This window comes from Phoenix dactylifera, unplaced genomic scaffold (genome assembly GCF_009389715.1).
Source record: "Phoenix dactylifera cultivar Barhee BC4 unplaced genomic scaffold, palm_55x_up_171113_PBpolish2nd_filt_p 000853F, whole genome shotgun sequence".
Classification (NCBI taxonomy): Eukaryota; Viridiplantae; Streptophyta; class Magnoliopsida; order Arecales; family Arecaceae; genus Phoenix; species Phoenix dactylifera.
Window position 1 is genome coordinate 141,840 of NW_024068217.1, and position 23,935 is coordinate 165,774.

Genomic DNA, 23,935 nt, shown 5'->3' on the forward strand with positions numbered 1-23,935 from the left:
TCCTCTATGTGTGTGACCCTGTAGGTTCTATTCTGACTGGTAGTGAGACATATTGAGATCTCCATCTCAATATCACTGAAACTCCTTTCAGTGGACTGAAACGATTTCAGTTCTACTCTCAGGGTTCACTGATCACCAAATGAATGCCTTCGAGTCTCACAATCCACTAGTGACACCTAGCAGTATATGATGGCAACCCAGCAGAATGGAATGTCTGAACCTCTAGGTGCAGTTAGCGTATGATACAATCTCTCTATCATGGATCCCAACGTGATGGTGGTTATGGATATCTCGTCAAACCCCATCATCTGTCATATGTCAAATTTATACGACTTCCAGTTCGAGATATGAAAAACTCTTTTTCTAAAATACCTAGCCAGAAATTTATCGAACTCAGTCTCATAAATCACATAGGATCACTCCTAATCTATCAAGATTGATAGATCCCATCTAGATGCAACTCTATTCCAAAATAAACCTACTGTAGCCAATCCGCACTACAAGGACCCAAATGGCTAGGGCCCAAGTTCACATGCTCGTCAAACTACAGCAACCTCACAGTGAATAGCTGAGGCATCGCAGGTCAAAGAACTAGTCATACAACTGCAGCATAAGTAGTCACTGACGAGTGGATAGACATCCATATGACTACTATCTTTGGTCATGCTCAGTACCTTGTTATCTAACAAGTACTTGTATAATCACTCCAGTGTCTCTACACCGTGGACTCGAGACTCGTCCATCTAACTAAGTGCACTAATCTCAGCGGATCGATCACCATCCCTCGTGATGGATCCATCGATCAGGAGCATTTAGAAATTAATCCTTAATGACACATGCCTCAAATTCTTAACTTCTTGAGAATATGTATCATCATTTATTAATTTTTTGGATGATTCATGGACACATACAAACATGAATGAAAAACAAATTGCCCAATCTTATTTATTAATAAGTGTCAAATTATAAATTTGTGCCCTAGATTACAAATATGCATCAGCCACGTTGGCTTCTAGGGCATACTTCTAACAGTTACAAATGGTATCAGAGCGGATCCGGCCTATAATCTATGTGGACTAGAGGACACTGCAGCACGGATCCATTGGGGCTAACCATGAGCCGATCGTGGTGTTTGTGATTAGATTTGAATAGATTTGAACCTTTAGCCTGACAAGGACGTCAGGGCTTTAACAAGGAGAGTATGTGAGGACCCGTGTGGGTGTGTGTTAAGTCCCACATTAGTTATTCGCTGGATAGATCTTGGGTACTTATACAGGATCAAGAAATTCAAATAATATCTTCTGGCTAGCCATTTTGGGTGAGGTCCTGAGTTGTGACAAATGATATCAAAGCGAACCCATCTTATAACCTATGTGGATTAGATGACACTACAGCACGAATCCATTGGGGCTAACCACGGGCCAATCGTGGTGTTTGTGATTAGATTTGAATGAATTTGAATCCTTAGCCTGACGAGGATGTCGGGGCTTAAATGGAGAGAGTATGTGAGGACCCATGCGGATGTGTGTTTAGTCCCACATCGGTTATTTGCTGGGTAGATCTTGGGTACTTATACAGGATCAAGAAATCCAAATAATACCTTCTGGCAAGTCATTTTGGGTGAGGTCCTGTGTTGTTACAAATGGTATCAGAGCGGACCCGGCTCATAACCTATGTGGACTAGAGGACACTGCAGCATGGATCCATTGGGGCTAACCACAGGTCAATCGTGGTATTTGTGATTAGATTTGAATAGATATGAACCCTTAGCCTGACGAAGATGTCAGGGCTTGAATGGGGGGAGTATGTGAGGACCCGTGCAGACGTGTGTTTAGTCCCACATTGGTTATTCGCTGGGTGGATCTTGAATACTTATACAGGATCAAGGAACCCAAATAATACCTTCCAGCTAGCCATTTTGGGTGAGTTCCTAGGTTGTTACAATATTTGAGTTGACCCCCTAATCTGAACCAACTTGTCACTAATTAATGAGTTGGGCTTGGGTTCTCTCGTCTTAGAGGTAGGCCCAACCCATGGCCCAAGCTTGCTTACCAAAGAAAAGCAATAGGTCCAGGCCCCCCAAGGACAGAAGCTCCGAACAAGTCAATACATGAATTGGTCGGGTTACATTTAGCCTAGAAAATGTAGTAATGGCGTGGGCAAGAGATTCCCAATCGAATCCTGGATAAATGGAGGTTGTGCTACCGGGCCCCTGGTTGCCCATGGTCGGCAACTTGTATGGTTGCCGAGAAGAACCTCCCACATGCCAATCATTGCTCTTCAGGATTTTTTGAGGATGGTGCCCCGACAGCAAGAAGCACAAGCAAAGATCCTATTGCCGCCGAGCTCTGAGGTCGGTAGGAGACAATCTGAGCAGACTGACTGAGGTACAAAGGATGGATCTCACCATGTGCGGCCTGTAAAATGTTTGCTTGCTGGAGGTTTCTACCGGGGGACCCTCCAATGCCTAAGTCAGGATTGAGAGGCAATAGTATGGAAGAGAGAAAATTTTGGCAAAGTGAAGGCTCTATGAGTAATATTGCATGCATACCCGAGGTCCTCCAGGTTGTCTCTTTATATAGAGGAGCCCATTTTGTCATTACTTAGCCTGACATAACATGCAATGATGGGCGGATAATGGCTGGCTATACAACCGAGGCGTGGGTGCCAGTCTGCGTGGGCCACGGGCAGCATGATGGAAGCCCTCAAACGATGGATGGTGGTGATGTGTTGGTGTGTTGGATGGCTAGGATTTACCAAAGTGTTGGATGAATGCCCACAGTAGGATGGCTGGTTGGGGCTTGATGGCGTGATGGATGGATGGGATTAATGGACCACCTCGGGGCAGCACCAAAAATCAAAGGATGGCAGTGGAATTTGGAGGTAGGACTAGCTCAAGCTAGCACCTATTTTCATGGGTCGGTTTAAAGCTAATGCCCAGAATTTTTCATTCATTCAAAAAAGATCCTTTCAAATTATATGAGAGGCTTATTTATAGGACTCCCTAAGGATCTCAACCATCTCTTCTAACGAAAGACAATTCAAACTCAAATTTCAAATTCAAAACAGCAACTCTAAAGCCTAAAGATTCTCCTTCTTTCAAGGGATGCCAAGTCAACCTCCAAGCCTATGCATATGTCTTTAAATTCAAATGGCTCATCTGCATGCCTTTTAATTTAAATTCAAATGGCTGATTGCTCTCCCTAAGATTTAGGAAGCCACATGCCATGCTCCACGCCATACTCCTCCTCATGTGCCATGCCTCCTTGCTGGTCCTTTGTGCCTTGTACGCCTTCTTTCAAAGTGGGCTCAAACCCAATTGCATTGGGTCCTTGCAAGCCGCCATCTAAGTAATATATTTGCTTGGCTTTTTTTGCTTTGGCTCTTCTTGCTTTCCTTGCTGCATTCCTCATGACTTTCTTCATGTCTTCATCACAGCACCAGTGGGGCGCAGGCTGTGGTGCTGCTGCAATTGCGGCCCATCAGAATTGTCGATGTTACGACTGTTAGTCCTTGCGGCCCATCAGAACTGTCGAGGTCACTCACTTTGGTTGGTCAATTGCTCAGTTGGGGTCGGGCCGTTCTCTTCGGTTTACGTCCGGAGTTGAGGTGGTAGGTTTAGCTCGAGGTTGAGGTGTCTAACATTTCTCGCAACAAAGAGAAAAAGAAAATCACATGCTCTTGAACCATCTTAAAAAGAAACATACCTATCTATGTAAACGAATATAATATTTGGATCATAATCTAATATCCTACCTTATGGCTAGCAACCCATTAAACATCTTTCCAAGATTCTCGCATCCTAAGATTAAATATGTTACCTCTGAATTCTCCTAAGGATTCTACGAGTTTGGTAAAAGAGTAATATCTATCCATAATTTTTGAGTCATTCACATGCTTCCACAACTATTCTCAAAACTCTCAACCATGTGATCAAACCTAATTCCATGGACACCTAAAACAGAGGAGGGCATGGTATGGTGACCTTTGTCGGTATCTTTTCATCGCTCTCATGAGAGAGGTGCCATGAACTGAGCTAACAATTGGAGAACACCTTGCTATCTTTCTCGAATCTCCTTAGAGTTAATTAATGTCAAAATCCAAATTTCTAAATCTTAATGAAATAATTGGAAAAAAGAAATCTAACATATCTAAACTGTCATTCAAAGAGCAATGCATATCTTAATAATTCTTAAGAGAAGTTATAAGCTTATTATTAAATCAAGAAATATCCATGAAAGATTGTCCAAATGCAGACATTAATGAGATAAATCAAAGTTGCATGGACAACTAATACAAAACCTTCGCAAGAATACTCTAGAAGAAAATATCGCCGACATAGGTGAAAATCAAATAAGGCACAAATCTTTCAGCATAAAATGATGGTGAAACGAAAATATTTATGATCCAAATCAGCCTCTGCAACCTTGTTCATTCTATTCATCATCATCCATGATCTCTACCACTTCCCTGTCAGTCCCATTGTAGTTTCATCATGATGTTATACTTTCTACTATCTAATTTTGCTTACTTACCGCAATTAGAGCATCAAGATTGTCATGGGAAACAGTGTAAGACATCAACATCAATTCTGGCAATTAAGAGATGATCCCCATCTTGTGAGTCCTCTGGTCCCTCTATCATCCTTCAAAAAAAGGAAAAAAAAAGGAGGGGGGATTAACCAAAGTTTGAAATAGAACTCAAGATATCAAATTGATAAAACAGGGGAAAGGAAGCACCATTTTCAATCTCATGCCCATCAATGAGATTAAACATAAAAATATGAAACTGCAACTTCCAAGTAGATGTTGTTTCAAGGTTCCCCTCCTCAATTATGATCTCTGTGGTTGCTTTGTGGGATCATGCATCCATGAGATTGCTTCTGACTCCTCTTTTTTCTTATGCCTTCTGACACCTTGCTAGCTCCAACCAACAATATGCATAAACCTCAAAAAACCATCTACTATATTAGATCGAAGGAATTTATGAGGAGAACAAATGGAAAACAAGGAGAAAGTTTGACTCTCCCAATGAGTCGAGAGTTCTGTGAACCCAGATATTGGACATGGAGATGTTCCACGGGAAAGGTGTAAGGAGTGTGGAGCTCTGCACCATAATGACACAATATGAGGAGAGAGAGAGAGATTTAAATTGCTAATTAAAGAGGAGAAGGGGATGGCTTGGGTTTATAGATAGATAAGGCAGGGGAGGTTTTGGAAGGAGAGAAATGATTGCAAAATTTGTAACCGAAGTCCTTAACTATTTTTTTCTTTAACTAAACAAATGGATGAATATATTAAAACTCTTCAATTGGATTTAAATTCTGCCGTACATATCAACAAATAGGAGCAAGAGAAATGGGAGGGAAAGGATGAGGTGCTCACTCAGATATTTTTGCTATAGGATATTTTATTATTTTTAAAATTTTTTATTTTAGTTTAATGGAGGATATTTTAGTTATTTCAGGATATGTGGTTGAAAATTTTTGCTATAACCAAAACTTATATTTTTTGCTTCATAATTGAAATGAATTAGCTTATACTTACACAATGCTTAAGGTACGATTTCTTCCTCTTTTTTCAACTATTCTTAAAACACGATATAATAATATAATAAATTAGAATAAATAGAGAGCTTTAATAGCCAAATTTAAATTGCATATTAAATAATAAACTTTAATAATTGTTGAGTAGAAACTCCTGTCATTAGTACTAACAGTGAATGTGGGCTAGTTGAGCCTGGTGCATAAATTCTTGTAATTAATATCGACATATGTAACATCAGCTCTATGCAATGCATGAGGTATGTTTTTTTAAAAAATATTATTTTGAAAATATAATATGATAATATAAAAAATTATAATAAATAGAAGGCTCTATAGCAGATACCTATGCATATTAAATGCATATTAGGTAATAAACTTTAATGATAGTTAAGCACATTAATACTGAGATTATTATTACATGTTATATATTGACTAATAAATTTTAATAATAACCGAGTATATTATTATCAGTGTCATTAATACTGGCATCCATATCGTGAATGAAGAGCTCTGCCCTCTATATATATATATACTTACTTTTTTTCAAGTATTTTTGAACTGCAAAATAATAATATAACAAATTACAATAAATAGATATCTTCAATAGCCAAATTTTTATTGCACATTAAGTAATGCATTAATGATAGCCTACTATATTAGTACCACTATTACTAATATATATTGTATATTAAGCAATAAACTTTAGTGATGATCGAGCATGCTAATATTGACATCATTAATTCTGGTGTTCAGTTTGTACAAATTAATCCTCTATTTTATATATATATATAGGAGTACGTGAGGTACAATTTTTTTTAACAATTTTTAAAATGTAATATAAGAATATAATAAATTATACTAAATAGAAGGCTTCAATAGCCAAACTTTATTGTGCATTAAGCAATTAAATTTAATACTGGCCGAGCAGAAACTTCCATCATTAATATCCATATTATTAATGTTACAAAATATATTATTTTATTGATTTAGTATTTAAAATTATAATTATGATGACTATTATAATAGTAATAGATAATAATAAAAATAATGAGAGTACTTTCTTTAATCACCTTTCACTTGATAAAAACTCAAATTATATAATTTCTTTTAGGAGAAATTGATGCAAAATATTGAACTTTGAAAAAATAATGAAAATAATGGTTGTTATTGACATCAAAATCAACTATTATAAATCTAAATAATATGTTATAAGTGATTCTTTTATCAAAAATAAGAAATTTATTGATCAAAAGAGAAGGTATTAAGATTTTATAAATATGTTAAGAGCAAATTTTTTTTGGTGAATATGATCAATTCTTATTAAGGGTAAGGAGTTTAATGAATGATTATAGTTATTATATATGTACATATATATTTATGTGTGTCTATATACAAAAGCCTACTTATTACCCAAAATAAAAAATATTTTAATAATATCATTAATATGGTGCAAAATAAAGTTCCGTATTAAATAAGAGTCCTATTTATTATCCAAAATAACTCACTAAATAAAGTTCACACAATAGCAAACATTTTTTCTTATGTTTACAACTATTTTTGAAATATTATATAACAATGTCGCCAAATTACTCTCATCAAATATCTAAATTGATGTAGTAATATTGGTTTAGATAGCTATAGAACTAGTCTATTTTGGTTAGATAATATTTTCTAGTATCAATTATACTAATATCACTTATATAAGTCTTATTGACACTTTTATAATTGATAGTTAATATTGATAATGGTAAGATATTCTATTTTCTATCCTTATACTTATTATTAAGGGAACAGATAATATAATACCAATTATAACAAATATCTATTAATAAGTGATCATTATAGGTCTACTTCTTTTTGTATCAATAACGAGTGAAAATAATGATAATACTTTTTAATCACATCTCACTTGGTGAAAGTATTATTTCTTAAATTGCAAATATCTTTTAGAGACATATTGTTGCAAAAATAAACTTTCAAAAAAAGAAAATTAGTTAAAAATAATTGACATGAAAATAATAGTTATTATTGACATCAAAATCAACTATATAATACTAAACAATGTATTATAAGATATTTATTTATTGAAATTAAAAAATTATTTATCAAGAAGAAAGGTATTGATATTTATAATCTTATTGAGAGAAAATTTTTTTGATGAATATGATTAGCTCTCATCAAAAGTAGAAAGTTTGATGAATAGCTATAGTTATTTTACATATATATAATAGATTATCTAAAACAAAAATTTATACATACAAATTTATTTATTATTGAAATATAAAGTTATATTAATAATATTATTAATATGGATGTGTTTATAGTGAATGTCTGTATAGTGGATAAGTTAAATGGATGTTTGTTATATATGATAGATATAATAGATAACAGAATTGATATAATAATTATTTTACCTATATATAATAGATTATCTAAAATAAAATTTTTATATGAAATATTATTTATTATTTCAATATAAAATTATATTAATAATATTATTAATATGAATGTGTTTGTAGTGAATGAGATTTCATTTATCCCATGCTTGTCTTAGTGATTGACTTACAAAATATACCATGGCAATTGATGGCAATATTCTTTTGTTTAGTGAATGGATAATTTAGATAAGTTAAATGGATAATTTTTTCAGATTCTTCGATGCCTGGCTGGGGCTTTGCAGTTCAGACCTATACTACTTATTAGATCTAGTTTGCAAGGAATGCATGAACTTTTGGAGAGAGCTGCCCAGTAGTGGTGGAGAGGGCCTGATTATTGGCAGTGGAGGCCTTTCAGACAATTCGGCCGGATAGGCCTTGGACAGCCGATTAAAAAAAAGCGACCTTACTTTGCGGTCACCCGGCTGCAGCTTACTTCGTCCTCCTCCAACCGGAGAGCTGATTAGGGTTTCCCCCAAACCCTAGTCCCCTCTTTGGCCGGCCCAAATCGATACCCCATCCGATCTCCGGCGTCCATGGCAAAACGGGAGAGCGCCAAGCGCGAGGAGGATGGGGCGAAGGTATGCATCAACGAGGCCCTCACCGACGACGAGCTCCGGGCGGTGTTGGCGACGCTGGACAGGGAGGAGGAGAAGGACACGTTTGGCCTCGTGTGCAAGCGGTGGTTCCGGCTGCAGAGCTCCGAGCGGCGCCGCCTTCGGGCCCGGGCGGGCCCCGCCATGCTCCGCCGCATGGCCGACCGCTTCTCCGGCCTCGTCGAGCTCGACCTCTCCCAGTCCGCCTCCCGCTCCTTCTATCCCGGCGTCACCGATTCTGATCTCTCCGTAATTGCAGCCGGGTTCCGGGTCTTGCGAGTTCTTAATCTCCAGAATTGTAAAGGTGATCTCTTTACGGGGAAATAGTCAATTTTTCTTTCTTCTCTCTTCGCTTTTGTTATGTTTTTCAGTTTGTTTTGTTTCTTGGAAGATAATTTTGACTGAATTTAAGAATATTGTGTTGTTGTTGATTTCGTTGGTTTGTTGGGTGCTAAGAAAATGGGGTTCATTTTTACTGATATATGGCCTGATACCTGTTCTTAGGCTTTGGACTTTGGTCCTTTTGTTTAAATCATTTAATTTTTGATTTGGTTTAGAGGTTTCCAAGTTAGTGATGATGGTGATATGATCTGGTGGAAATTTTCTTTTTTATTTTTTGGTCAGAACTCAGAACCGAAACACAGTTATGGACTTCGTCAGAACTCAGAATCAAAACACGGTTGTAGACTTCTGACTCTATTTAAGAAAGATAATAATATTGTTTTCAAAGTTACTCTATTATAATATTGTCTTGGTAGAAAAGACGAGAATTTGATTTAATTGTTGCATGGTGTTGGTTGTGTTTTGTTTGTATATGGTTTGAATATTTGTTGTTGGTTGTCGTTAATTATTTAAATTGAAATGATACAGCATGCGGTAGTTGTCCGAATTATGAGATGAAATTTTTTCTTTGCTTTCTGAGATTAGCTGTTTGTATGGAAAATTTATTGTTTTTGGTTAGGCTCTGAAATCTGGAACTCTTCTTTGGCTGTTGGTGTAATTTTGTAAAAGTATGTTGCCCCTAATGAGATTTTTAAACTGTAGCTCGTTCATTAAGTTTTAAACTTGACAGTCTATTTAGACAGTAAAATGTTTTTTCAGAGTGAATAAGTCTTCCTGAGTGATTAGAATTTAATCAAACAATTCAGTGTGAGGGATTTTTTTTATTGATTTTTCCCATGAGAATTAGTTTCATAAAACTTTTGTTCTCTGCTTAATAAAGGGATAGCAGTTATTTGTGTAAAGGCAGGATATTCTATTTTTATTCCATGAAATTTCATTTTCAAGTATCACATTGCTTCATCGTATTATTTGAGAAACTCTCTGTCTCTTTTAGTTGCTACATTTGTTTGATTGTGGTATGGAACAAGTTACCATGAACTGCATCTGTCCTACATTGCTAATGAGCAAATACTCTTTGAGGAGAATTCATATTCTGACCATGTAAGCCAATATTTTTTTTAGTCCAAAACTTAGGAGAATAAATTCTTTATGCAGGCCGAATATTTATTTATATTCATGAATTGGTCTACTCATGGTTTTGGGGAACTGGTTATCATGCATTTCATCTCACATAAAAGTTATGTGTGTGCCGTTGGACAGGTGTTACTGATTCCGGGATGCTAATTCTGGGAAATGGCCTTCCAACGCTCCAATCCTTGGACATTTCGCACTGCAGAAAACTTACAGACAAGGGATTGACAGCTGTTGCACTGGGTTGTTGCAATTTGAGAAGGTTCCACCTTGCTGGCTGCAAGTCCATCACAGATGATCTACTGCAAGCTTTATCCAGGAGCTGCTCTCACCTAGAAGAGCTAGGATTAGCAGGTTGCAACAGCATAACCGACTCCGGGCTCTCATTTCTTGCTAATGGCTGTCGTTTTATTAAATATTTGGATGTTAGTAAATGCAGCAAGATTAGTGATATTGGAGTTTCAAGAGTTGCTGAGGTCTCTTCATCATATCTGAAGACCCTAAAGCTGTTGGATTGCTACAAAGTTGGTGATAAATCCATATTTACCTTGGCTAACTCCTGCCATAACCTTGAGACCCTGGTTATTGGTGGATGTCGTGATGTTTCTGATGAGTCAATGAAATCCTTAGCGCTTGCCTGTGTTAACAGCCTGAAGAACTTGCGAATGGATTGGTGTTTAAACGTCACCGACTTATCCTTGAACTGCTTGCTGTCAAATTGTAGATATCTTATGGCTCTTGATATTGGGTGCTGTGATAAAGTAACAGATTCAGCATTTCAGTCGCTAGGAATGGGAGGCTTTGAGTCAGATTTGAAAGTTTTGAAGGCCAGTAACTGCCTAAGGATCACAGTTACAGGAGTAGGCACAATATTACAGTACTGCAGGTCCATGGAGTATCTTGACTTACGGTCCTGTCCAAATGTTACAAGGCTTGGTTGTGAGCAAGCTGGTTTACAGTTTCCTGAACACTGTAAAACGAACTTTGATGGCAGCTTATCAGAGAGTGATGCTATGGTCGACATGTTTTTTGAAGGCAGACCCGAATAACGGAAGGCTCCTTGTTGATAGTTGCTCCATTGACATTGTCATGTCATAACCAGCATCCAATTGTTAACAACCAAGATAAAGTACATTGTTGGGTGCTCTGAATTTGTATCATGTTTGCTTGATATCTATTGCTTGTAAATCTTTTGATATCTGTATCACCAGAGTTGTGTTAATATGTTGATATTTTCCCAGCCGACTCCTGTTTTTGATGATCTGTTACTTGGAGGATGTCAGAATAAATGAGAGTAAACTGAGTGGCTCTACCTAATACATATGCACATCATGCTTTAGAATTGAAGGTCATCGCCCGATTTCTACATCCGACACGCAGGAGAGACGAGCTGTTTTAATGGGTTGCAGTGTGCCTGGATCCAATATATTGTTTGACCTGCAGACTCTGTTTAACTCTTGGCATGAACTGTTTCTCAAGACGTGTTTTCTGATCCACAATGAGCAAGATTTTGTCCAGTCTTGGATCTTGGTATGCTTAAAAAGACAAGAAAAATGCTAGATATCATCTGTTGTATCACTGCTTAGATTTTGGTTCCATGTGGAAGTTGGTGATCGGCAGAGCAATGCATGCGAAGTTGGTGATTCCATTTACCTGCTCGTGTACTTCAACAATCCACCACTGCCGCATTAGACTGGTAAAGTGAGCTGTCTTGTGGAGAAATCCAAATGTATTTGAGGTTTTTCTGCTTGTTAAAATGCCTCTGAAGATTTGGAGGGGCAGGTGCTGTTTAGCATTTTATGTTTTGGTTCTGCTTTAGGCTTCGCAAAATGATGAAATTTTCTAACTTAACAAAGGCTCTATCGACAGCCCTATTATTCGAAATCATTTAGAGGAATGTGAATTATTAAAGTAATGTCCTAGATGACTACCTATTTCTTAATACAAAGTGTCTATAGCAAGAACGATGGATAAAGTGCAAGGCAGTATAACGAAACAAACAGATAGATACATAGATGCATAGCATTCCCCGTAGCTAGTATATAGACTGAGTGTATTTGTCATTGCTGTGTATGTTCCAAAACTAGGATGAAAGTGGATAAAATAATATTCGTCCAAATCTGTTGTCATAACCAAATCTATTCGGATATGGATAGAAATTTGAACATCCGACTAATATTTATATCCGCATTTATATTCGTAAAAAAAAATGGATATTGATATGGATAGACAATCCAATTTATGTCCGAATAATTGATTCTATTTGTTATTCTATTTAATTTTATATAATACTTCTGAACTTTTAAAAGAAATAAATGTTTGCATTAGCATGTTATTAACTTGATTTTTCTTTCACTTATCAATTTCTTTGGTTCTATGATCATAAAATTTAATTATCCGATTTATATTCATATTTATATCCGTATCAATTTAAAATAAATATGGATATATATTTTTGTATTTAACTAAAATCCACATTTATATATGAATTTGTCAAATAAAACAAATATAGATATAAATATAGTTATATGCAATTTATATCTTGTATGATTTCAAGCGCTATCCAGAATAAAGTATAAATCTTTAGCAATTTATATCTTATAGTAACTCGCACGACTTGAAGTCTCGTGTGAAGATACTAACCTTAAAGGTTTTGTATCGGATGGTGGACATGGAGTCTATATTCCATATCCTCATCGGATGTCCATGGGCTGCTCAGATCTAGGGGTGCACCTCGGGCTCCCTCGACCCTTGGCAGGGATAGATGTCGACCAAGGATTTTCTGGAATTCCTGGAGGTTTTCTCATAGAGTCCCGGCCTTGAGGACCGATGGATCAGGGTTGCCTATCTGGCCTATCATTATTAGCAAGATAGAAACGTCCGAATCTTCGAGGATTGCAGAGCGCATCCAAGGTTGGTGGCGGACAGAGTTCTACTTCATGCGGCGGAGGTTATTGGTACTATTGTATCGTCGTCCCTCAGGATGGGTAGGAAAATCTGGGATTCCCATTTTGCTCTTATAGCGCCCAAGACCGTCTTTGTATCCTAGGAGCCCCTACTCTTCAGCTTTCTCAAGGTGAACTTTGATGGTAATTTTTGAAAGGAAGAGTATAATGGTAGTGTGGAATTTATCATCAAAGATTACGACGCCAGACTAGTAGCGACTGGGGGTCGGCGGATCTTCAACACGTCTATTATCAATGCCGAGCTCAGAGCCGCATGGGAGGGCATCACCTATGTGAGAAATATGTTGGGTACAAACCACATTCTATTCGAGGGGGACTCGGCTAGATGATAGAGTGGGTTCGGGGTCGGGGTTGTGGTTGTGCTGCTGGCGGAAGGTCGCTGCTCCACGACATCCGTAGACTTTTGAGAGAGTGTGGCTTCTATCGGGTCACATATGTCTACAAAAAGGCGAATAGTGCTACTAACTGGGCCGTTTCCTTCGCGGCTCATCACTCTGGAGGTTTTATTTAGGAGAACCACGTGTCTATGTCTTATCCTTTGTGCTATCTCTTTTTTTTCTGATTTTATTGGTTACACCCACACTCATCATGTGAGAGCTGCCGTTGCACCCAAAAAAAGAATGGTTCGCACATTCGACACAGCATAATTTTAGGTCCACCAGCTGATTCCTACCTTCTTTTACAAATCACTCAAGAACAATTTATGTTTAAACAATCGTGCATATAAATATGACAACTGCAATGATATCCTGGAAACCAAACCACAAAAAATGCTAAACTTGACACTCATACCTATTCTGCATTCACCAACTAACGTGGAAGTCAGAGCGATCTCCTCAGAATTATCCCATCCCAAGTGATTCTCATAATGGTTTACTCCACTTTCTAGGAGACATCCAATGCATGTTGAAGAAAAAACAAATTTAAAAAAAATCAAGGAACCAAAGGATAATAAAAATAAAACATGAATTTAATCAAAAGTATCTATATTTTTATTTATTTTTTTATTTTGATATACTTCGATGTATAAAAATTCAATAGATCCATACTATATAAATATATATATATATATATATATATATATATATATATATATATATATATATATATATATATATATATATATATATATATATATAGAAATCTGAGACAAAAGCTAGCTTAGTTGGGAGTTTAATCTATTGTAGCTCCTCTATATAGATATAATCAATGTTAAATGGGTTTAAGTTCATAAGATATTTCACCAATTGCCTAATAGAAGTTTTCCGGATCTTCTTCTCTAATGCATGTTTAAGAAAAAACAAATTAAAAAAAAATCAAGGAACCAAAGGATAATAAAGATAAAACAAGAATTTAATCAAAAATATCAATATTTTTAATTATTTTTTTATTTGATATACTGTGATTTATAAAAATTTAATTGATCTGTACTATATTTATATGATATGTAGAAATATGAGACAACAGCTTAGTTCAGAGTTTAATCTATTACAGCTCCTCTATATAGATATAATCAATATTAAGTGGGTTTAATTTCACAAGACATTTCACCGATTGCCTAATAGAAGTTGTCCAGATCTTCTTCTCTATGATTTTCAACTTTAAAAATTTAACCTTTTATGAAGATAGCCCGAAATTTTACCTTTTTTCACAAGGTTCAAATTTTTAAATAAAAATTTTAATTGTTTCTTTTTTGAAAAAAGTTCAAATTTTAAAAGTCATTCATACTGTCTTGATGCTTAATTGTTCCTGAGTGACCTCGGTCCGACCCGTTTTCTTGTTTGGGTCCTAAATTTGGACATGGATCCGATCCGGTTGAAAATCGGATCAGGTCCATGCCTACAAATTTTGACCCGACGGATCATTCGGGTTGGGTCGGATCTGAGTCGGATTCGGATTTATGTATTTTTATATTCAAAGTTCCACTATATAATAGTAAAAAACTGATCTCTAAAAAAATGGGCTGGGTCGGATTCAGATCCAGATCAAAATTGGATGGACCCGACCCGATCCGAAAAATAGAACGAGTCCAAATTTAGGACCCGACCTAGCCCTACGGGTCCTAAAATTTGGGTCGGGTCGGGTCACGGGCCGACCCGACCCATTTGCAGCCCGGCCCCCGACCCGACCTATTTGCAGCCCTACTAACACCAAAACTCAACTTTGGAATTGAGGTCTAGCAAAGCTAATGTCAAACTTTTTCCTGTTCTCCGAAAGCTACCACAAGAGTGATGCTTTATAAGGAAATTTAGGAAAAGGCGAATATTCCAAGATCACGGGACTTTTAAGGCACTAGGAAAGCCATATCTTGCATTATTTCATGGATTGAAACTTCTTTTAAGTCTCGTTAGTGGATACCAGAAGTTCATCAAGCTCGCCTTTTGCTGGCTTGCATTGGCAACTCATCAGTAAATGCTCTGATGTATCTCACCAATTCCTGCTTGTTATACAAATCCTCCTGTTGTGCCAAAAAGGAAAATATTTGTATACATACTCAAATACTCTTCATACATGATCAATTTCAAAATATTAGAAACACTTTTAGGGGAAAACATATTCAAATTACCCTGATATTCTTATGGCATGAGAACCAATCACAAATAGCATGCATCAAACTAGTTCATCACATAGATGAAAAGATAGTTTACAACAAGAGAAAAATAGTTGTACACAAGTAAATACCTAACACTTCCTATTCACTAAGTGGAGATTTAGATAAAATTTTCTTTAAAATATGTCAAAATTTGGTTGAATGATAGGTCAGAGCTTTAGTGTTCTTATGAGAAGAATTAGAAGCTTGTTACGTAAACATAAGCATACAAATCGATCTAAAGTTCGTGGAGAAATTTTTTTAGGCACATCAAACAATATAGAAGGCCAAATTCCTAGTGCCGATGAAGCATTAAGGCTTCACAATTCTTTGGCTGCATGAGTAAGACCAGTGAATGGTCAAATACTTGGTTAGAAATTCTACTACTATATATTACTATTTCCGCGGCCTCTATTTCTTCGTTGTAAAAATTCTTCGTACGTCAGGGTGGTGGCGGCTGCAGGTGGTTGTCAGCTATTCAACATCTCGATTTCCAGTGCGGAGCTGAGGACTGCTTGGGCAGGCCTTCGTCATGCCTGACACGATTTACGAGCTAGCTCTATTATCTTGGAATGTGATTTAGTCATGGTGATCAGTCGGATCTGGGGGGTTCAAGGGGTAACAGCTGCGACCACCTATTGCTCCTAGATATCAGGACAATATTGAGGGATGGAGGAGCCTTTCAAGCCAAGCATGTTTTTCGAAAAGCCAATGGGGCTGCGGACTGGGTGCCGGTTTATGTGGCCAATCATCCCGGTAGTGCCTTATGGGCTGAAGATGGAGAGTTGCTTTAGGCACTTTAAGGTATTTTGTTTTCTGATTTTATTGGGTGCATCCATACTCGTCCGGAATGAACTACCTGCTTAAGCAAAAAAAAAAAGAAAAAAAAATCTTCATAGATTGAAAAACGAGGAAAAAAATCTTCATATATATATATATATATATATATATATATATATATATATATATATATTACAATATATCAAAGTTAAATGTATGACTTTGATCACAAAATAGTATATTGTTTGATAAGTCATTTTGTATCATGCACTCATATTAGTTACACTTATTTGATTCATTTGATTATATTTTGGTTACTTACTGAGCTATTGGCTCATTCTTTTGAATTTTATATATTTACAAAGCCCTTGGCTTAGAAGTGAACAGATAATGATCAGATTTATGAGACAAGTGTGAGGTTCTAGATTAGCCATCATACCAGCCTTTACAATTTTGTTTAAAACATTTCAAATGTTGTTGTGTGTAGAATCTCTCAACTGCTGTTGTATGTAGAAATATGTGAATTAGATTGGTTAAGTTATCTAAATATGCAAATCGAGAAATGTTTTGGAATTTGAATTACCGATTCTTGAAAATTACATAAGAGTTGATTTTTTTTTTAATTATTATTCTGCCCATTTATGTAGACTATTGACAGGTTGTCGCCAAGCATGCTCGTGGGATCCCCATCCTACGTGTGTGCGTGTGCGTGCATGCGTGCATGTGTGTGGCGGATTGTCACATTCCTCGGCTTGAGTTTAGATTGGAGGCACGGGAAATAGTAAAACCAAAAATAATAATTATGAGTAGCAATTAAGCGAAGAGTAGCATATTGCCTAATAGAGGACTCTTCACACAAGCTAGTTCACCTAGGTTGTTCCAAAACTAGTCGCTTTAAGCTTTGCCTGAAATTTCAGATAAATGGCACAGAAGATGAAGCTTACCTCCTTTCTTTGGCAAAACGTTGATCGAACCTTATCCAAATGATCTGGCGATATCTATCCATATATATGTGCATATCAACACTTGACTAGGCAGCTGAGACAACAAACTCATCCGTCGTCGTCTTTAACTGGACTCGTGGATTTGAAATTTGGAACCTTGAAAAAGAAGGCACGTAACCCTAGAAAAGTCACAGTAGTTGTCTCCAAAAGCTGCTCCAAGAGTTTGATTGGTAAATAGGCCGGACCGACAGTAGCTAGAAGTCGAAATCCGTTTCTCTTGTAGGTACCACGTCCAGGTCCAATGCTCAGGTTGACTTCAGATGGTTATATCTGGATCTAAATACTCTCCGAGACTTTGAGGCTTTCAACCATGTTCCTGAAACATTATGTCACAGAGAACCGAGCATGAAGGCCCCATATATATCATGAAGGCCACAACTGGTACTTAATTTAACAAACTGCTGATATACATGACTCGGAGACACAGGACACAAACATCAAACACCAAATATGAACAATTTTGATGGAAAACTAACAATTTATAACTTGTAACACTGTTTTCATGTCCTATATGTTAAATAACCCGAAACCAGTGTAATGGCGGTTCTGCATCCAAGTAATAAAACTCGAGCCTTGTTCTCGTGACAGGCTTCATCAAACCTGGACTGAATCCATGTTTATGGATCGACAAATCTAGTTACATGGCGTCCCGTGATAGACTTCTCAAGTCGCCTCCAAAATGATAAGATTCTAATTACTGAACTCCCACGTCTCTGAAGGTTTTACTCAATCTCATGCCAATTTTTTCTTGACCTCTTCATGTACATTGGACAAAATATATCTTCATTACAAGTCAAAGTTACGTGTCAGACTGTGCATGCACTTGTAGCTTTCGTCCAAACGTTATAGAAACACGACCAGGGATCCCTCACCTTCATTCATGCATGCCCAACCCTACCACATCAACCATGAAGCTAATTCTTCTATTCTCGGCCTTCTTCCTTCTCTCCTCCCTCACAACACTAGCAGCCGCCGAGGTCGTCCTCGACAGGGATGGCAACGAGCTACGACGTGGGGTAGAATACTACATCTACCCCGGCATCACTGACGTCGCCGGCGGTCTTACCCTTGCAAGCCGGAACCACTCTTGTCCACTGGATGTGACCCTTGCAATCTCTCCAACCAGTAATGGCCTTCCCCTCACCTTCTTGCCGGCCGATCCCGAGGAGGACACCATCAATACATCGACGGACTTAAATATTGTCTTCTCGGCTGTTACCATCTGTGTGCAGTCTACAGTGTGGAAGCTCGACTTCGATGACGCCGCCGGGCGTTTTTATGTGACGACGGGCGGCGTCGCCGGGAATCCCGGCCGTGAGACGTTGGCCAACTGGTTCAAGATAGAGAACGATCGTGGTGCCTATAAGCTGGTTTTCTGTCCCACGGTGTGTGATATATGCAAGCCTGTTTGTGGGAATTTGGGTGTATACCGGGAGGACGGGAGGCTATGGCTGGGGATCAACTCCGATGCACCACTCCCGGTTGAGTTCAGAGGGGCATAAACTGGGTCTTGCTCCTCTCTAGTAAGCAAGAACGGAATGGGACTATTAGTCGTGTGGTAATTAAATTTAAATAAAAGTCCTGAGAGTATTGTTTATAATTCTGATGGCTGAATGTGCTCCATGTATCTTGAATTGTTTTAAGATAATTAAATATACAAAGCTCCTATTGATGTTTGTTTTCGTATCGATTAACAAATTAATATTATATGTGCACAATTACAAAGAAAAGGGTTTGTACGCCATGCAATCAGGAAATATTGCATCACTCATTCCTCACAACCATTAAACATTATCTCAGGACCATGCCACTGAGGAAGGTTTATCTATTGTAGTGCTTTCAAGATTTCTTGGGGAGCAATTGATGTGGCGAAGGATTTGAAAGTTCTTTTGAAATATTCTTCTTATCAACGTGCTCTCTTTAGTTACTGTCAATGGTTGTGAGGTCCTTGTTACTTTCTCAAGGGTCATCTCCATGGGAGAAATGTCGTAAAGGTTGCTCTAGAGATTTGGGCTATTTTTGATAATTTTTATAAAAAATCAAGATACTAAGTGCAAGATCTTTAAGATGCTCTAAAGTATAATTTAAGAGCTAATTTGTCACGCCCCGAATCCGGAGTGCATTCTAAATTCAGAACGCAACAGGCGCAGCATACCTACCGAACGGACCATATATACAAGCATGCAAGGCTACTGATCAAATCATAATAATCTCAAAGCAATAATAATAACTCTTCGATCCTCGAAAACTAATTTAATCAAAATTTTAAAAAAAATCATTCTCATAATCAATTGTTCCTGCAACACTTCCTTTCCCCTCCTCCTTTTCCTTTCTTTTATTGTAATAAACTGTCTATGTCCCTCTGTAATTATTCCTTCCATTGATTAATAAAATTTGAGTCGTTTCCCCTTCTTTTTCATCAAAAAAAAAAAGAAGAAATGCTAAATCATCACAAGAAAAAGATGGAAATCATGCATAGAGACAAAGGAGAGACAGGGCCAACAAGTAAAGAACAAGTAAAGACAAATCCAAATTCATCTCAAAATGCACTCTCGCATGTCATTATGTATATATAAGCTATGCTGGAATGGGCATCCTTCCAAAATAGAGCTGGAAAAGGTGAGCAAAGTTGATAAAAAGCTAGAGTGAATCAACAGTCCTATATGTCTTGGACCAGAATTTTCAAACTAGTCTTTATGCCTTGGACAACAAATTAAAGGAGGCAGTAAGTTTTATGAGGAAGTTGCAGATGGTCAATTCAAAGCAGCCTTATTTCTAATGATCAAGACTTCATGAGGTTATTGCCAAGACCAATCTAATCACTCAACTTGCATTGTCCAATCTCGACCTATATGTTATTTGCATGGTTCGAAAACCACGGAGTGATGTGTAAGAGTTTTAGATGATACTCTTATGTTATAATAGTTTTATTTAGTTTTTCAGATTTTTTTTTGACTCCTAAGAGTTGTTGTTTCACAGTTCAATCTTCGGCTCCAGCAAGAAAGTAGTGCAGTAAACCCAACTGTCAGATCATCAAATAAACTCACTCCAACTACCATGTGGCCTAATCTATTGTTTAAGAGCAATCTACGTAGACTCAGATGCCCTGCATCAATCACTTTGCTCCATAAAATGGCACAAATGATGGTACCAATTCAAGTGGAGCCATGAGAATAACGGTGACTTTTTGAGTGATATTTTTTAGTTACTAAAGCTTTTCTTGATTCTTTAAGCTTTATTTTCTGCCAGAAAAGGATGTATCATCTACCACTCCATAACTAGTATAATCCTACACTTCATTCAGGCATTAATGAGTGCCTAGACTCAAATATCAAACTTGTGGCATCGACCTCTTCTCCCCAAAGAAGTTCAAGAGCATCTCCAATGGATGCCTGCCTTCTTATCCCATCTCTGGATCTCCTCTCCACCAAAAAGGCCTTTTCTGCACAAGGTATCCATCATTTCAGGGACCATTCTCACAGGCTGTGTTTGTTTAGGATTAAGAAAAAGATGGAATAGAACTATGAGGGGCAGAAGAGGACGTGGAAGAGCCAAAGGTGCATTCTAGGGAGGCCTTTTCCATAGAAGACCCTTTGAAGCAATAATCTCCCAGTTTCCATATCCATCCTATCTCAATGTTCTCACAGGAGCGAACGCAATTCCTCTGAGTTAAAGGAATCATTCCAGCCAATGGACCACCAGGCCCCTCCATGAAGGCATCTCATCCTTTGCTTTTGTAACTATATCAGGCGCGGGAAACCCTCCGTAGAGATTCCCCCTTAATTGAACCTCGGCTCCCCCTAACCCACTTCTTGCACCACCAACCCCATCAAATCCCATTTAATGGCCCCCTCCCAAGTTTTAGTTTTATTTTATTCTTCGTACGTGCCCCCTCTTGTAGTTATTTCTAGGGCTGGAAGTGGGCTCGGGCCGGCCCGAAGCCCATCGGGCCGGGCCGCCCGCGGGCCGGGCCGCCCGCGGGCCGGGCTATGGGCTAGAAAATTGAGCCCAAATTTGTATCGGGCCGGGCTCGGGCTGGGAACTTAAACCCAAATTTTAATCGGGCCGGGCTCGGGTTTCCCATTGGCCCGGCCCGGGCCCGGACCAAGCCCGAGCCCAGTGCCAGCCCGAACCAAGCCCGAAGCGATTTCCCATAACTCCATAAGTCATAACCTGTTACTGTTAGCCCTATTTTGTAGCCGAATCGCGATTTCCCTATTTGCTTCATTGCTTCATTGCTTGCCGTTGCCGATTTGGGGATTTGCAGAGGGCCAGCCCGGAGCCGGAAGAGACCGTCGTCATCGTCGTCGTCGTCGGCTACGGTTCGGTGTCGGCTCGTCATCGTCGTCGTCGTCGGCTCGTCGTCATCGGCTCGTCGAGTGCAGAGGCGAGACGAGAGCGGGGGAGGCTCGTCGGTGGTGGTTTTCGAGTGCTACTGTGCTAGGGTTTCTCCGCTCGTCGTCGTCGTCGGCTCGTCGTCGTCGGCTCTCAGGTTAGGCTCCCTACTTCCGATTTTGCTATTTTCGAGTGCTACTGTGCTAGGGTTTCTCTCTCTATCTTTCTCTCTTCTCTCTCTCTCCCTCTTACCCTCTTACAGAGTTACAGTCTTACCCGGCTCTTGTTGATTTGGAGAGGAGTGCTGTGGGAAAGCTCTTGTTTTGATTCTAGAGCATGCTGAAGTTGATGTTGTTTTTGTCCAAGATAAGAACATGAAAGAAGTAAGCATCTAGTACTTTCTTTCCAATATTCTGGTTCCTTTGGCATTGAGCATTATTTTTCGACCATATCCATATGGCATGTTCTGTTCTTGAACTCTAAACCAACTCTCGTTTTGCAGATTCTATCTGCCGATTGCAAATCTGCTCAGCGACTGAAATGTGTGAATTAAAAGTTCTGAATAGTGATATTGTGTACTCCAGTAACCCAGTTGTTTAAACGTCTTTGGCTGACATCTTGCTGACTTCTATCTGATCACAGCGATTGTTTCATTTGCTTCAACAACAAGGGAACAGATTGATGCTGCCACTAACTCTGGAGTGAAAGTGCATTCCTGGAATGAATTCCTCCAGATGGTTAGTCTCTTGAGATTTTGTCTACACATATTAACTATATCTAGCAATCAAGAAATCATCTTGGTGGCCCTTCTTACTACCAAAACTGAGAGAAAGTTACTGTAAAGCTTCCTAACATCTTGGTTAGTCTCTTTATCCTTTTTGATGCAGCATTGTAGGCATGCCTTCTTTTTCTTATATTATAGGTTGTTTTGCTTGTTCAAAGACTTGTTTTCCTTTTTGGGCCGGGCTAGGGATCGGGCTGGCCCAAACGGGCCGGCCCAGGTTAGGGCCCAACTGGGCCGGCCCAAATGGGCTCGGGCCGGGCTCGGGCCGGGCTCGGGCCTTGTTCCTTAAAAATTTTTCGGGCCCCGGCCCGGCCCGAAGCCCGGAAAAAAATTCGGGCCGGGCTTGGGTAGGGGTTTGGCCCGACCCGGCCCGGCCCACTTCCAGCCCTAGTTATTTCACCTCGTCCCCCTCGCATCCTACTAAAGAAATTTAAAAACGGGAGCTCCTTTTGGGGTGCTTGGTTCGCGAGTAGGATTAAAATCAGAATTAAAATAAAAATCAAAATGACCGTACCTCCTGATATGTTTGGTTTCTGACTGAAATTGAAATTGATATTAAAATAAAATTTAAATAATATGAGAGGATTGAGATTGGATTTTGGGGATCAGAGTAATAATTTTCATTCCCCTCTAAAATTTGAATCGAAATGAGTGCGAGGACCTATGCAAGCATGTATTTAGTTCTATATCAGTTATTCGTTGGGGACGTCTAAGCACTTATACAGGACTAAAAAACCTAAAAAACTACCTTCCAGATAGTTTTTTTGGATGAGATTTTCATTAGTTATAAATAAATAGAGCGGATTTGACCTATAATTAATATGGACTAGAGAACACTGCGGACCATGAGCCAATCATGGTGCTTGTGATTAGATTGGAATGAATTTGAACCTTTAGCCTGATAAGGACATCAGAGCTTAAATGGGAGGAGTATGTCAGAACTCATTAAAATAACTCCTCACATGTTAGTAGATATGATTTTTGTATTTAGTGATAAAGTAAATTGAAAAAGGAAAAAAAGCTTTTTTTCATGACAACAACACTTGATGGACATGGGTCAGAAAAACAACAGCTATTGGGAGAGTATTAACATTTGGAATTGAATATTCTTGTGCTGGCAATTCCATCTCTCCTTTTGGCATTCATTATATTTCCAATACAAAAGGGCAACAGAACGTCGACAATTTCTGGAGCTATGGGAGGCTTTCAAGCATGTTTGCCAAGTCTGCCGAACTTTGTGAGGTGGTCATTCAGCTTCTCACATTGCTATGAACCAATCTCAGCCTTAGAAGGTTAGCTGTTATATCATCCAATCATCTGGCCATAGACCAAAAAATAAAGAATTAGTTCTTGAGTAATGTCATTCTAGGAAAGATCATGAAAGGTATCCATCGAGGGGCTTTATTCTGAAAATCTAGAAACAATTA

At 38.3% G+C, this 23,935-nt stretch overlaps 3 protein-coding genes across 3 annotated transcripts; all 3 read left to right on the forward strand.

The window, feature by feature from the left end:
- Positions 1 to 8,296: 8,296 nt before the first annotated feature.
- Positions 8,297 to 11,597, forward strand: LOC103700375 (F-box/LRR-repeat protein 3-like). Its single transcript, XM_039120680.1, has 2 exons — positions 8,297 to 8,880; positions 10,179 to 11,597. Exons 1-2 carry the CDS (start codon positions 8,517 to 8,519, stop codon positions 11,096 to 11,098), a joined length of 1,284 nt encoding a protein of 427 aa, XP_038976608.1. The 5' UTR covers positions 8,297 to 8,516; the 3' UTR covers positions 11,099 to 11,597.
- Positions 11,598 to 18,273: 6,676 nt separating this feature from the next.
- LOC103698099 (miraculin) lies at positions 18,274 to 19,069 on the forward strand. Its single transcript, XM_008780073.2, has one exon. It carries the CDS (start codon positions 18,274 to 18,276, stop codon positions 18,889 to 18,891), a length of 618 nt encoding a protein of 205 aa, XP_008778295.2. The 3' UTR covers positions 18,892 to 19,069.
- A 2,956-nt stretch (positions 19,070 to 22,025) lies between these two features.
- LOC120107414 (long chain acyl-CoA synthetase 1-like) lies at positions 22,026 to 22,661 on the forward strand. Its single transcript, XM_039120683.1, has 3 exons — positions 22,026 to 22,107; positions 22,227 to 22,266; positions 22,367 to 22,661. The coding sequence occupies exons 1-3, from the start codon at positions 22,099 to 22,101 to the stop codon at positions 22,564 to 22,566; spliced, it is 249 nt and encodes an 82-aa protein (XP_038976611.1). The 5' UTR covers positions 22,026 to 22,098; the 3' UTR covers positions 22,567 to 22,661.
- The last annotated feature ends 1,274 nt before the right edge of the window (positions 22,662 to 23,935 follow it).